Source organism: Desmodus rotundus, chromosome 1 (assembly GCF_022682495.2).
Source record: "Desmodus rotundus isolate HL8 chromosome 1, HLdesRot8A.1, whole genome shotgun sequence".
NCBI classification, from domain to species: Eukaryota; Metazoa; Chordata; class Mammalia; order Chiroptera; family Phyllostomidae; genus Desmodus; species Desmodus rotundus.
The window spans coordinates 3,031,804-3,045,676 of NC_071387.1; the positions used below are offsets into that span (position 1 = coordinate 3,031,804).

At 53.6% G+C, this 13,873-nt stretch overlaps 1 protein-coding gene across 2 annotated transcripts in view; it reads left to right on the plus strand.

The window, feature by feature from the left end:
• DDX31 (DEAD-box helicase 31) overlaps nt 1-13,873 on the plus strand; it is a 64,501-nt gene that overhangs the window by 26,555 nt on the left and 24,073 nt on the right. For both annotated transcript variants that reach the window (XM_053919447.2, XM_053919446.2), the window contains 3 exons: nt 4,861-4,911; nt 6,543-6,682; nt 11,094-11,175. In XM_053919447.2, coding sequence (XP_053775422.1) covers nt 4,861-4,911; nt 6,543-6,682; nt 11,094-11,175 — 273 coding nt within the window. The remainder of the gene's footprint in view (nt 1-4,860; nt 4,912-6,542; nt 6,683-11,093; nt 11,176-13,873) is intronic.

Below are 13,873 nucleotides of genomic sequence, written 5' to 3' on the forward strand. Positions count from 1 at the left end.
GCGGATAAAGAGGGAGGCCGCCGGCGGCCTGCAGAGTGGCATTTCCGAGCTGCCTCTGGCCTCATGAAGGCCAGCGTCAGGCACTCTGCTGGTGCGCGGGACGCGGAGCGGGGGACCTCTCCCACCCGGGCTGATTGCCTTGGAACGGAGCACCTGTCCAGCTCCTGCATTCTTTTTCAGAAGATACCTAGGTCACATGTGCTGCTTGCCTCCGCCTTTTTCCCCCGCCTTGAAGTATACTGTTATGTCTGCAGTTCGTAATTTTCTCTCCTCCTGGGGAGTTTCCGCCATGCCAGGAGGCTCGGAGACAAAGGCGAGCAGCCACAGGCGCCACGAGAACGTCAGTCCACAACCCAGAGTAAATGGAGGCTTTCTTGGTTTTCTTTGGGGCCTGTTGTTTAGGTAAAGTTTCTCTTTTCCACTTTATTTCATCGTGTTAATGGTAAGATCACTGGGAGACTGTTGGCTGTTTACTCGGTTACGCTAACTCATGTTGCCAGGTTTTTGGCGGCTCCAGCCAAGATCTCTCACCACTGACAGCTTCTGCACTCTCTCCTTCCTCCTCTGCTTGCGCAGCCCAATCTGTCACCCGGACAACAGGGGCCCGTACCCCGCTGATGGCTTTCCACACACGGCAATAATGACTTTTGGCAGGCTGGGAAGGCGGCAGCGGTGAATTTGCTGCGTCCCTTCCTCAGAGAGCCGGCAGGGCCCCTCTCCCTGTTCGTAAAAACACTTTGTGAGGTTCTCGGGTAAATAAATGAGTCATTTTAATCCAACTGACAGGCTGGCACCTGAGCAAGCTGCCTTCCATCTGTACTCCTTGGTCTCATGGAGGCGGCCCATCGCCAGGCCGGGCCTTCAAGGCCTCACCACTGCGTGTCTTTCAGAACTGACTTTAGCGAGCTCTTCTGCTCTAATTAGGTTAAAGAAGTAGAGTGAGGCTGGGTCCGAGTTTGGGGAGTAGGCGCAACCAAGGCCTGTATGGACTCTTCAGCAGGTCAGGCCTGGTGCTCTGCTAATGGCTTCCAGGAGGAGCGTCCTCCGCCCCGTGGTAAACGGGATGAGCGGGGAAGGGACCAAGGGGACTTTCACAGCACTGCCCGATCTCCACCATCAGGAAACGAAATGCTTAGCTTTCTAATTCTCAGCAGTCATATATGCTGTCTGATTTGGTCTTCACAGGAACCTCAAGAGGTAAATAGGTGGGTCTTACAGCCATTGTTAGGGGGGAAGATGCTCAGAGAGCCGGGGTGACTTGCCCAGATCATATGGCTGCTGGAGTGATACTGAAGTCCAGCCCCTCTGTTCCTAGACCAGGAAGATCGTTTTTCTCCCATTCTCTGTAGTAGCCTAGGCTCAGAATAGAAGGAGGCACTTAAAGAAATAGCTGGGTTAGATCTGAGCAGTGGCTGGCCAGTGGTGGGGTTCCCCCACCCCAACACTAGAAGTGGGAGACAGGGAGGACTGTGTGAGCGGGTATCATGAGCTAGGCCACCCAGGTGGGAGGGAGAACCTTGACCGGTCTCCGTGGGCGACAGCGGACATTGCTCCTAACTCACCCTCGCAGCGTGTTTGCACTCGGTGAGTTTCGTGAGCAGCAGACTGGGCTCTAGAGTTCCTTGGTTGAATTTACTGGACTGACGAGCATTACACTTTCTACAAAGCCTGCTTGTCTGGGAAGCTCAGGCAGCCTGTTGTCGGCCTGCATCTCCCACTGCAGAGCACGTCTGCAAAATAAATCACTTCTTAACAAGAGCTTAGCGGATTGAAGAACCTGTCAGTTTTCTGACATCAGCTGTGGTCAGTGTGGAAAGCAGTTCCCATGCCCCTTTCGGTAGAACTCTAAATAGCATCCTCAAAGGCATTCCTCGGGGCGGCAGCCTCATCCGAAAACACCTCGTGGGTGCTCAGCACTGCAGGACGTTAACCTTGTGCTTAACGCTTCATAAAGGCAGCCTGGCCACCAGTGGAAGGCGAGCAGGCAGTCCCAGTGTGGTCAGTGACGGCTGGCAAAGCCGGTCCTGCCGCAGTGGTCCTGAGGTGTCTGCGAGCGGCCATCTTAATGTGCTGCTTTACAGAAACTGCACAGGGTTATTGTTTTAAAAAATGCTGATTATCCTTAGGAATCCTTCATGGTACTTCAGAGTGGGGGGAGAGGGAAGAGGGCTGTTCTTAGAGAAGAATGCCCGCTCCCTAATGGAAGGAAGCAACACTAGACAGGAAGTCATCCTTCGTAGGCACCCAGGTAACAGTTGAGACAGAAGCAGTGCCAGCAGATGCCGAAACCATTATGCAAATAGTTTTGGGAGACAGTCTCAGTTTCCCGCCCCAGTTTACTTACTAATGACAAAGGGCAAGAGGTGCCTGCAGGCGGGGGGAGCTGGTGGGTGCCCCTCTCTCAGGTTATCGCACACGGAGTCCCCAGCACAGGACAGACTGCTCTGGCGTGTCTCCCAAAGTCACACACGGGAAGCACGCACCGCCCTGCTGTTGTGTTTTCTGCCAGAGCGCTTCACGCAAAACTTACAGGAGGAAACAGAAGTCCAGATTCTGGATGTTCCAGACATCTGGAGCCTTCGAAATCGACAGTTACTAACAAGAGAGTAAGTGAAGGGCAGGGATATCGTTGTAGATTAAGGCGGTCCGAAGGGCTGCAGTGGGAACAGTGCGCGGTCTGCGGCTCGGTCCCGGGTGGGCCAGGAGCCCAGCGTAGTGGGAAAGACTGGAACTGGACTGGCCATCAGGAAGCAGTGTTCCTCCACGCTGGGTGCTTTAGGGATGATAACGGGGTTGTGGTTACGTGGAAGCATGTTCTCTGACTGAGGAGATGCGTGCTGAAGTATTTAGGGGTGAAGTGTCACGATACTTCCAACGTATGCTCCGTGGTTCGGAAAGATGCGTACGTAGAGGAAAAGAGGAGGCAGGTGTCCCACCTCGCAGCAGTTGATGAATCCAGGTGAGGGTGGACGGGTGCTGGTGCTACTCTCCCAGCTTTTACGTCTTTCTAAATAAGAATTGGAGGGGAAACGTATTCACTGTTAAGAGGAAAACAAAGAAAACAACCGGGAAAATGCAAAACGTGGGGTAAAACCTGCCCAGGTCCCTCTGCCTGGAGGAACCAGTGGAGTCTGGGGACCCTGCTTCCCGACGTTGGCACTCAGTCTGTCTCCTGAGTTGCCTGTGCCTCCGTCCAATTGGTGTTGTTCAGTTTGGGTTTGCTCTTTCGATCTCCTTTTTTTCCGTTGCATTTTTTGGTGGAAGAAACCAGACCTTTTGTCCACCTTACATATTTGCCTGATTGTGTCCTCTGGGGGCGGGGTGTGACCTGGCCCTCTCTCCCCCGAGTTTCCCGTGAACCAGTCGTTGGGTCGAGACCCTTGATTGGGCCCAGGCTCTGGGGTCTGTGCCAGAATGGGCGGCCCTGCACTCCCTGCTGCGGGCGTTCGTTTACGGACTCAGTCAAGGTCACACAGGTCCATGCAAGAAGTCTGGCTTCCATCCCTCGCCTCCCCCGTTCTCTTCCTTCCCCTCCAGGTAACCCTTTTTAAAAACTTTCGGGTTTTCTCTTTATTACTTCTTTAAGAAATATGGGCAAAGATACTTTATTTCTCTCATTTCTTACACCAAAATGTACTATACACGCTCAGGAGTTTTCCTAGGGAGTCTCCACGTCATTCCGTTGGAGTCCTTGTCCCTTCCTGGCTGCTTAATGCTCTGGAACAAGGGGTGGGTGTCCCCGCCATCATCTTCACTGTCTCCTGCCAGACGTTGGGGTTTGTGCCAGACCTCTTGCATGTGTATCATTGTGTATTCTTGCCAGTGTGTCCTCGGGGTGCTCTGGGTCAGAGGGCAAGTACACACACCGTTTTGCCGAATGTCCCCCAGCCCCCACTGCCGGGGGCTGTACCTTGTCGCACTCCCACCACAGCGCGTGAAAGGCGCGGCGCCTTTCTGTTATCGGAACAGCGCGGTGCCATCTAATCATAGTTATGGAGGTCCGTCAAGACGATGCAGGTGAAACACTCCACACGGCGTCTGGTGTGCAGGAAGTGCCCAGTAAATGTTGACTGGGGACATTCTTGTGGCGACTGTGCGCGTGAAAGTGAATGCCAAGTGTGCGTTTGTTGCTGGAGACTGGAAGAGTCCTGTTCTCTGGTCTCTGCCCGAGTGACCAGGGTGCAGGAAGTCTTTGCCCCACAGGTGGCGACCAGCCGAAAAGGAAGGATAAATCTCCACTGCTTTTATAGTTTCACTTGCCCAGGCCAAGACTTCGCCTGGCTAAGTCTTTGGCCTGCGTTCTGATTTAGCCGACAGAGAGGCGGGGCATTGCTTGACCGCTGCTCCTCTCTGAGGCTGGTCAGGAAAGGCCGCAGGAAAGGTTGCAGCTCACCTCCACGAGGGGATGCCTGGGGGAGATCTTGCAGAAGCCCACCTCAAAGCCACGTCTCCATCAGTTTTGCGGATAGGCACAGGATGGGGATAATACCCCACGAGTGCGTTCATCATCAGGTGGTTTTTCAAGTAAAACATAAAAGCAGTAAGACGCACTGAAGTTTTCAGAATTCTTCCAAGACACGACTGAGAATGACTGTGTGAGTTCCTGGGCCCCCCTACAGGTGGCGCTCTAGTGAGGAAGTGGTTGTCCCTCACCAACGGTTCGGAGCACTTAACCCGAGTTAGGACTTCAAACCGCAAATACTTGGGTGGCTTCCTGAGGTTGTGTGCAGACATGTGCGTGTGAGAGCGTGCACATTGGTGTGGGTGAGCCCTCAGTGTTTGCACTAGATTAAAAATGGATCCATGACCCCCAAATGGTTCAGAAACTCAGTCCTAAGCCATGTTTTTTCTGTTTTGAAGGATGTTGCAGCTCGGGGCTTAGATCTCCCTCAAGTCACATGGATTGTTCAGGTAATCTTTTTAGTTGTTAAGGTGTGAGCTCAAGACAGGAATATATGATCACGAGTAGATGCGTTGGCTTTAAGTGGAATAATTATTATTACCCTCCTGGGTGTTGCCCTGGTAACCAGGCAGCAACCAGCCTTATTTGCACAGTTCTCCTGACATCTTTCCTTAACCCAGCCCCCCTAACTGCTGCAGCAAAACAACCAGACTGCAACAGGGCGGGGCGGGGGGTGGGATGCAAGGAGGGCATGGCGGAGGGCGGGGGCAGGCTACCAGACTAATGCAGGTCACATACAAAGTTCCAACAATCTGAAAATAACCGGAATCATCAGGGGCCCCCAGGAGGCCTCATGGTGTCCGGGAGGAGATGGCTCAGCTGTCCTGAGAGCCGTGTCCTGTACATTGACCTGCAGGGGGCAATTAAGTCCCTGACAGCATCTTACACTTACCTTCAGGCTTAGACACTTTGCCAGAGGGTGCAGGTGTTGGCGCTTGAGTCTAGTGGTTTTTGTTCTCTGTGTTTGCTTTTGGTTAGTCTGCAGAATGGTATTTTTAAGCCTTTCTGTGTGAGGGCCAGGGGACACATGCCCTGTGTACGGGAGTCATGGTTTATTCACATTTCAGTGCGATTGCATGCCTGTCCCTGGCTGGGAACTCTGGTCTGCTCCCGCAGATGACCGTTTTGCGACCAGAGGCATTGTGTCTTCTTTCCTGCTGCCGGCAGAGCCAGTTAAAGATAAGAAGGCAAGGGTAATTTTAATGTGTGGAATGCTAGACACAGAAACTTGATCCTCTAGCCTTCTTATAATGTGACTATTGATTGATTAGTTTAATATGCCCGGCCTCCCACATACTGTATTCATCTTGGCCCTCTGGTTTTTGGTTCATGTAGCAGCAGAGAGGGGAAAAAAAGGAAGCAGGACTATATGGTTAGTTAGTTTTGATGATGACGAAGTTGGCATAGACATCATCTAATTCTGTGCGTGATCCATTCTGCTGAGTTCTGGAGTTGCTCTTTCCCCTAAGGCAGGAACGCTGTCCATGGGGGCAGGGGCAGGGGCTTGTCCCTCTGTGAAGGCAGCTCCGCTCTGCGGGGACTGAAGGAGCTATAGCCAGGTGGTGGGGACCAGTTCCTGGTGGCCCAGCAGCAGAGCTGACCTCTGGTCAGAGTAGGCAGCCCCTTGCTCCTTTCCCTGTCCTGTGTCCTCTGTGGCCCCACCCTCACTGCGTGCCTGCCGGGGAAGTAGGCCAAGGGCATGTGGTCATCTGCAGAAGCTCACCCCCACCCCCAGCCCCCGCCCACGTTCTCACCTTGCACAGTCTCTGTGGTGAAAAGATGCCAATAGGAAAATGAAGAGACCTGTGGAGAAGTAAAATTAAAAAGGAGGTATTGGGACGGGCAGACATCTCGTTTATCTGAAACTTGGCCACTGTTCACACTGGTGTGTCGGGGCCTTGTTATCTCCAGTGAAGCCAGGAGTTTAGGGTTGAATGACTTCTCCTTGTAATTGTGCTAGGGTAACCATAGCGCCAGGGTTTCATTCCGGGATACCTGGAGGCAGGTGAGGGGTATTGCACTTCCAATTAATGGCAGTCCCTTGATCAGTGAATGCCTTCATTTCTGTTACCCTTTTTAGTACAACGCTCCATCTTCACCGGCTGAGTACATCCACCGGATTGGGAGAACCGCCCGCATTGGCTGCCGCGGGAGCAGCCTGCTCGTCTTGGCTCCTTCGGAGGCAGAATATGTCAACTCGCTGGCTTCTCACAAAATCAAGTGAGTCAGAAACCTGAACGGAGTTTCGGCTGATCTCACCTAATTAACTTTCTGTCGCTTTTTGTGCTGGCTGGGCCTTGTAAGCTGACGAACAGCCATTAACCCTTGTGATCCCTAAATGAGTCCCAGAATAGCCAGTGGCAAGAACGAAAACCCTTAATGCCATCAGCACTGACAACTCTCATTGCGGGCGAGACCAAGTCACAGGACAGTCTGTTGCTACTCACGTTTCTCGTAGACAGAGGCCCGCTCACAGCCAGCTTCTTGAAGAGCTTTTCTGTTCACGGTTTTTCTTTCTTGCAATTAACACTTTGTACCTTGAAAGTGGGTTTGCCTTCGAAAAATTAATACTTTTACTCCTCACACAACTCCCCTTCCCTAAGGAGAGCACACCCTGAGGAAGCCTCTGGGACCTGCTGGCATGCACCCACACACCCACGTGGCAGCGCCTCCTGGTCCCCTGCGCAAAGCCCCAGGCCAGGAGTGATTATAATGCAAACAGAAAGGAGTCACAGGGGCCCCAGAAATTAACGTGTTTTGTCGTGTTTTCCATAAACTCTCTGGCACCTGATGTAACAAGTTCTAATGATAGGCTTGTAAAGGCATGTAGTTGTTCACACTGGTCCATGTTCAAGAACTTCTGCTCAGACAAAGCACAGTGGTGCATAAAATTCTTGGAGGCTGTGGAAGAGACGTGTCTGCCCCGAGGGCTGCTCAGGTGCCCCCAGGAAGCCGCGCTGCAATGCCGGCACGTGACTGGGCCGTGCGGCTGAACGTGGGGCATGTTCCTGTTCCCTCTGTACCCCTTGCCCAGGCCCGCGCCTTATGTAAAGCATCCAGTAGCATCCCCGGGCTCACCTGGAAACCATTGCATTCCACACCTGAGCCTGCGCCGGGGGCCCCAGGACCCGGAGCAGGCCCCCCACTGGCAGAGATGAGTACACATGGCTATCCCCACCAGCACCTGCAGGGCCTTCTCTCACTGTGCCCGGCACTTTCAGGGTTGCTGGTGTGAACTTTTAGGGACCACAGCTTATTCAGAAAATGTGCCTGACCTCCTTGTATTGCGGGGAGGGGTGGCAGGGACCCACTCCTCATAAGTCTGGTCACTTTCGAATGGGTTTAAACTAAGGGTGGTCTGCATTTTCCTCTTAACTAATGTGCCCCAGCTTAATACAGTTTTAAAGTTGAAAGGGTGGTTTTGTGTGTTTCAGGAAGACGTGCATATTTTATCTTAGTTATGAGAGAAATCGCATGTCGATTAGTCACTTGTCACTGAGAGCTCCATCTCTGGCTGGCCTTGCTGCAGCCCTGTCCGTGTCTGGGCCGATGCCTTGCCAGGTCTTGTCCCCAGAAATCCGGGGGGGGGGAGGGTGACATGAAAACCCAGTGACATAACCCGTTCCCCGTGCTCACAGGCTGGGCTGGGAGCTGTCTCTGTCCCAGGAGCCGCATACCTGCGGAAAGCATCTGCAGAAGTGTGTTGCTGCCTCCCAGTAGGAAACGCAGCCACTGCACTGAGCAGCCTCTCGCTCACCCGTGTCCTTCCCTGCCTCCCTCGTAGACCTGCAAGTTCACGTTCTCCCCTCCTTCCTGTCCTGGCTCTCTGGGCATTCTGCCATGCGTATTGGCTTGACGTGCTCTCAGAACAGTGAGTGACAACAGGAAGTCGGAAAATAACTACCCAGCACCAGTTAACAGCATAGTTATCCACCTCTCTCTGCTCTTGTAGATTTTCTTAAACATGTTCAGGTTGATTGCTCTGACAGGTCACCTGTACACCCAGACTTGAAAAGGGAAAATAACACTTAGCACCAACATGATTTATTAATGGGCCAAGCATATTTTACAGACACAAAAGTATGGTCATCCTGTATGATGATCTCATCTGGAAGATAGTATGCTGGCAGCATTCATGGGGAATTCAGCTCAGTGTTCACATTCCTAGGGCAACTCAGTGGTGCCAGGGACTTGGACTTGGAGAGGACGCCCAGAAGGAAGGGGACGGAGTACCAAGAGGGAGAGTTTGTTCTGTGGAAAGAAGGCAACAGGGGGCCTAAGAACATTTACCTGGGGGGCGGGGGGAGTCCTGGAGGAGTCCAGCCTCGCTGCTTTCTACGCCCAGGGTCCACCATGGACGTGTCTGCCTGGACCGCCACCCGCTGCCCAGCTCAGTGTGCCCAACCCAAGTAGGCGTCAGGTCTGAGTCCCCGTGAGATCCAGGCGTTATGCTTCCAGGCGTCCCTTTGAGGATATATAGATATAGACTATTCTTTGATTTAATACCAAAAAAGTTACACCTCATAAGAACTAATGGCAGAATAGCAGAATGAGACCTGGACATCTGGAATCTAGAAGGCACCCCTAGATGTTTAATTAAAAAAAAAAAAAAAAAAAAAAAAAAAAAGGCAGAGGGTGTGTGTTTGGTGCCCGAACACCTGGGAGCCAGGCAGCAGGGAAAATCCTGGGCGGCAGCTGGGGCTCTGGGCAGCCCGGCGCAGCCCGCCACGCACCCCTGCATGGTACACCTCACCCTGCTGGTTCAGCCCCGCAGTCAGGGCAGCAGACAGGGCCTGGGCCGCTGCCGCCTCCGTCTCCACGTCCTCTGACTTCTTTGTATTCGCAACCCTTCCACTTCCCCACATTTCTGTGTGTTTTTAATGAAAGCCATCATTGGTTTATTAAAATGTAAATGTTTCGTCAGAACTTGTTTCTCAGATCCGGCATAAGACAGCTCCCTGCATTCATTTATTCCTTTATCTCAGCGAGCCGGGTGGTTCCTGTCTGTGGGTAGAACCGGGACTGAGCAGAGTGGGTGCGCTTTGTTCCTCAGAAGCCAGGCCCGCTCAGAGCAGGGGCCCGCCCTTTGCAGCTATGAGTCGCTGCAGCTCCCGCGCAGCCCGTCCACGCGGGCTAGGCGTCCGGCCTCGCCTTGCGGCACGCGCCTGTGAGGAGACTGGCCTCTCCGTGGCCTGTTCAGTTCTTTGCGCCCCTGACTGTGAGTGGCATTATTCCTTTTTCTTTCTCCCTGTTCAAGATTTGACCCCAAGTTCTTGCTTTTTTTACTTTCATATTTCTTCTTTATTTTTCCTCAAAAAAAAAAAGGGGGGGGGGGATGGATGGAGGCAAGTCAGACAGACAAAGAAAAGGATGGGATTGGGCTGTATTTTCTCCTCCTTCAGACACCCGGGCATCAGTAAGAGGCGAATTCAGTGCCATCACCCTTCTCTCTCTCTCCTAGGAAAAACAGATTTCCCCAGAAACCCTGAGCATCTCCCCAGCGCCTACCCTCAAGCATGAACTCCGCCTTCCCGGTGGGCTCTCACTGCTGCACAAAGGTTTCCGGTCCCTGTGGGCCGGGTGCTGCAGTGGAGAGGGGGCAGGGGTTGTTCAGGGCCTGGGGACACATCCCCGGTGAATGAGTGGCTGTCAGAGGCGTGACGTGTTCATTCAGGGCTTGGGCACAGTGACCTCTCGGGGAGCGGGGAGAACTACCTTATCCCACACGAGAGGGGGCTGCTCGTGCTTTAACCTCCCATCACACTCTAACAAACAACATACAGGATCATTTATCTTTCTATGATCTGTTGCCCCTCCCCCCATCTCTTTCCCTTCCCCCTCCTCCCTGGGAAGTGTTTTCTGCAGCTCCGTCACCTTAGTCTCTGACACAGGACTGCCATTGAATGCTGTGGCCACTGAATGGGGCTGAAGGGCAGGCTCCCCAGGCTCCACTGCAGGCAGGGCAGTGGCTCTGCCTGGCTCCTGCTGGCTCCAGTCATGACCCAGCCTGAACTCTGCTTTCGGCCGTTTGCATGTGGCTCTAGCTTCAGCAGAGTGTTGCTCCCCCGCCTTAGGAACGAAGAGACAAGAGTCACGGACCCCGTTCGGGGTCATTGGAAGAGGGTTCTGGCGTGTACGCAGCAGGGGTGAGGCCCGTGTGAGCCTTCGCTGGGTGTGTATCCCCACAGTTCAGGATCATGAGTGCCACGCCACCTCCAACCTTTTTTTTTAAGTCAAAAAACAAAAGGGACTGTCCGAAGTACTTGTAGTGGTATTTCACCGTCTCCTGCTCAAGTCAAGGCAATAGGTCAATAACCAGGCCTACTTGTTGGGACTCAGAGTTTATTAAGAAATAATGACACAGTCCCTGTAAAGGAGATTATAAATGCAGCACATTTAACATTTATCCGGGCGGCAGGAATGTGTCTGGAATATTACCCACCTGTCCTTGGGCTATTGCAGAAGTCCTCTTCCTCCCAAGTTCCTAACAGGTTAGGCAAATAGTCCCTCTTCTGTGACACGTAGCTTCCGCTTTATGTCTAGCTTGAGAATAGGCCAGTTTTATGCATCAAGAGCCTGGGTGTTTTTGAGAGAACGAGAAGTTTATTTTGCTCTGCCCTTTCTTCTACAGCGTTTCCGAGATGAAGATGGAAGCTATTTTGTCTGTTCTGACAAGCCATGATTGTTTTAAAGGGAGACGACGGGGAAGCCAGGTGAGTTTATTATTTATCGTGTTTGCTGCTCACAGCAGTGACGCACTTCTTGATTTGAGGTAGCGGAGATTGTGTGATAGGACTGTTGTTTCCTCTGTCAAACCAAATGCATGTTTGAGGATCAGGGACATCAAATGAGGCCGAATCTGGCTGCTTTTTCTCTCCGTTGCTCCTGGGTGTGTTTCCTGATCTCATCCAGCCGAGTGGGCCACAGTCCGTCCTGGGAGTCTGCCAGGCAGCAGCCGGCTTTCCAGGACCAGGCAGGGTCGCGCGCTCGGGCCCACTGGCTCCTCTCCAGGATTGTCCACTCGGGACAGCATGGCAAAAGTCAGTGGCTCTGCGTCTCTCCCCAGGTGCCCTTTGTTCGCCCCTTTTTACAGCGTGTGCTGCGCACACAGGAGAGCGTGGGTGCAGTCATTAGGGAGGAAAGGTCTGTCATCCGTGCGGTCCCCTGCGGAGACCCAAGCCATTGTCCCCCGGCCCTGGACACGCTTTGGGCCCCTTTCCTGAGGCTCCCTTCCTGTGCAGCAGTTGCTCCCCCACCCCGCCCCAGCTCCGCCCTCAGCATGCCACATGTGTGGCGTGCTGTCTGTGCTTTTGTCTGTGAAGTGTTCATTATTTGGATACTTTACATTTCTTTTCTTACGCCTAAAGACAGACTGGAAAGTCGGAGCCAAGTAGATCAAGCTTCAGAGTTTCTTCTCTCCATTAGCATGTGTCTCTGTTCGGATGGGCGCTCTCCCCGAGGCAGGGACTCGGCGGCACTGGCCTGACCCAGGTTCTCTCCATGCAGAGAGTCCGTGAGGACCCTGATCTCAGGGCGGTGTGGGGGGACCCCTGTGTCCGCCAGCTCGGCGCGCACTCGGGACTGTGCTGGGCTCTCCGCGCACTCTATGCCATTTACTCCTCCCAGTGGCCCTCTGAGGTTACGTCCCACTTCACGGCAGGGCACACCGAGGCTGCAGAGGTGAAGGGGCACTGACAAGGGCACACTTGCCATCACTTGTCCTGCTGGGATGCCAGAGCGAGCCGTCGAACTTCAGAGTGCACACTCCTGCACCAGCAGGCCTCCCGTGTGATAACGAAACCTAGACGGGGCTGCTCCTTTTCGAATCCGGCCACGCCCACTGCTCTTGTGGAAGGGAGACTTGGTCAGTGAGTGGCTCACAGCAGAGCGCCCTGGGAGTAACCGAGGGATTAAAACGCCCCTGGCCGGCAAGTTCCAGCAAGGGCTGTTCCCTCAAGGGCATCGCAGCCACGTTAGATTCGGGACCCTGCCTTCCTAATGGTGTGTTGTCGGGGGCTGACCAGTAACTGAGGGCCTGCTCAGGGCATTGGCACACCTCTGTTCTTCTGCATCGACTGCCAGTTCCGGTCAGTGTTTTTCACGTTCCTGCAGGTCCTTCCTGGAGCCCCAGGACAGCTCTGGGCACCACGTGAGGAGGTGTGCAGAGTGGCTGAGAGCGTGGCCTCGGGTCGCTCCCGATCCCGCTTCCTGGCGCTGTGACCGGGCACTCCTGGACCTTCCTGGTCCTCAACTCCTTCGTGTGTAAAGTTGAGATCATAACAGTACTCTTTTCACACGACACGGGAGGACTGAGTAAGAAATAACCCAGAAATTGAGCACGGGCACCAAAGAGCATTTTTTTAGCTGTTGTTGCTACTAGTCGTTACCGTTATTGTCCCATTGGCAATAGCAGATGTGGTGTTCGAGGCCACTCAGTGACACAGAGCCTTTTGCTGTGGCACCGTGAGCGAACGTTAGCATCTGCCTGCTCCCAGAGACGGGAGCAAAACAGTGAACTGCGGCCAACACAGGGAAGTTGGCTGAGTCCAGTCTTCACTTAGACTGCGGGCCCAGCCTTGCTGTGGGTGTTGATCCCAGAGCGTGGTGTGCACCGCGAGTCTGAGGGGCGGGCAGGGCATGGAGCCCCTCCTGGAGGACAGTCCCTGGAGGAGGAGCAGAGCAGCTGCGGTCTCTGCTCCTCAAGAACAAGCCAGAGCCATTTCCAGCATTGCCCTCTGCGGCCTGGCAGCCTTGCCTTCCGCTCAGAGCCTTGGCCTTGGCCAGCCCTGGAGGGCAGGCCCAGGGTCACACACACTTGGCTTTGAGTCCTCACTTCACAACTGGTAGTGCTGCCCTACAGGCCGGCTCGCCTCTCCCAGCCTCAGTTTTCCCATCTGTGAAACGGGAGAACCAGAGTTCCAGTCTTGTAGGGTGGTTGGCAGGCTTAAGTGAGATGAGGCGTAGAGTGCTCTGCACACTGGGCTGTGGAAGTTCATCCAGGCCCCGGGCTCCTGCCTTGGTGGATCATAGTAAGTAGAGTGTTTTGGTATTTTTCAAGTTTGGTGATCTTTGTTTTTAAAAAGAAAAAGTGCTGAACAAGGGTGGGCTTTCACTAACACCGAAACACCTGGTTCATGTAGAAACTGCACTGGGCTCTAGAAGTCGTGTTTGTGAAAACCTGACTTGTTTGACCCAGTTCATGTTGAACGCAGAGGACAAAGGATGACTGAACTGAAGGGACAGTATTACTGATCGTCACATGGGTTCACAGCCTGCCAGTACTTTTGTGCAGGACTCACGTGAAGAACGGAAGGGTCAAGGCGGTGCCGGGTCCGCCCTTCAGTGCTGTTTCCTGTAAGCGTGCAGTGTGTGTGTTGGCTGTTCTGACCAGGGCAGCTCTCGAGCGCCCGA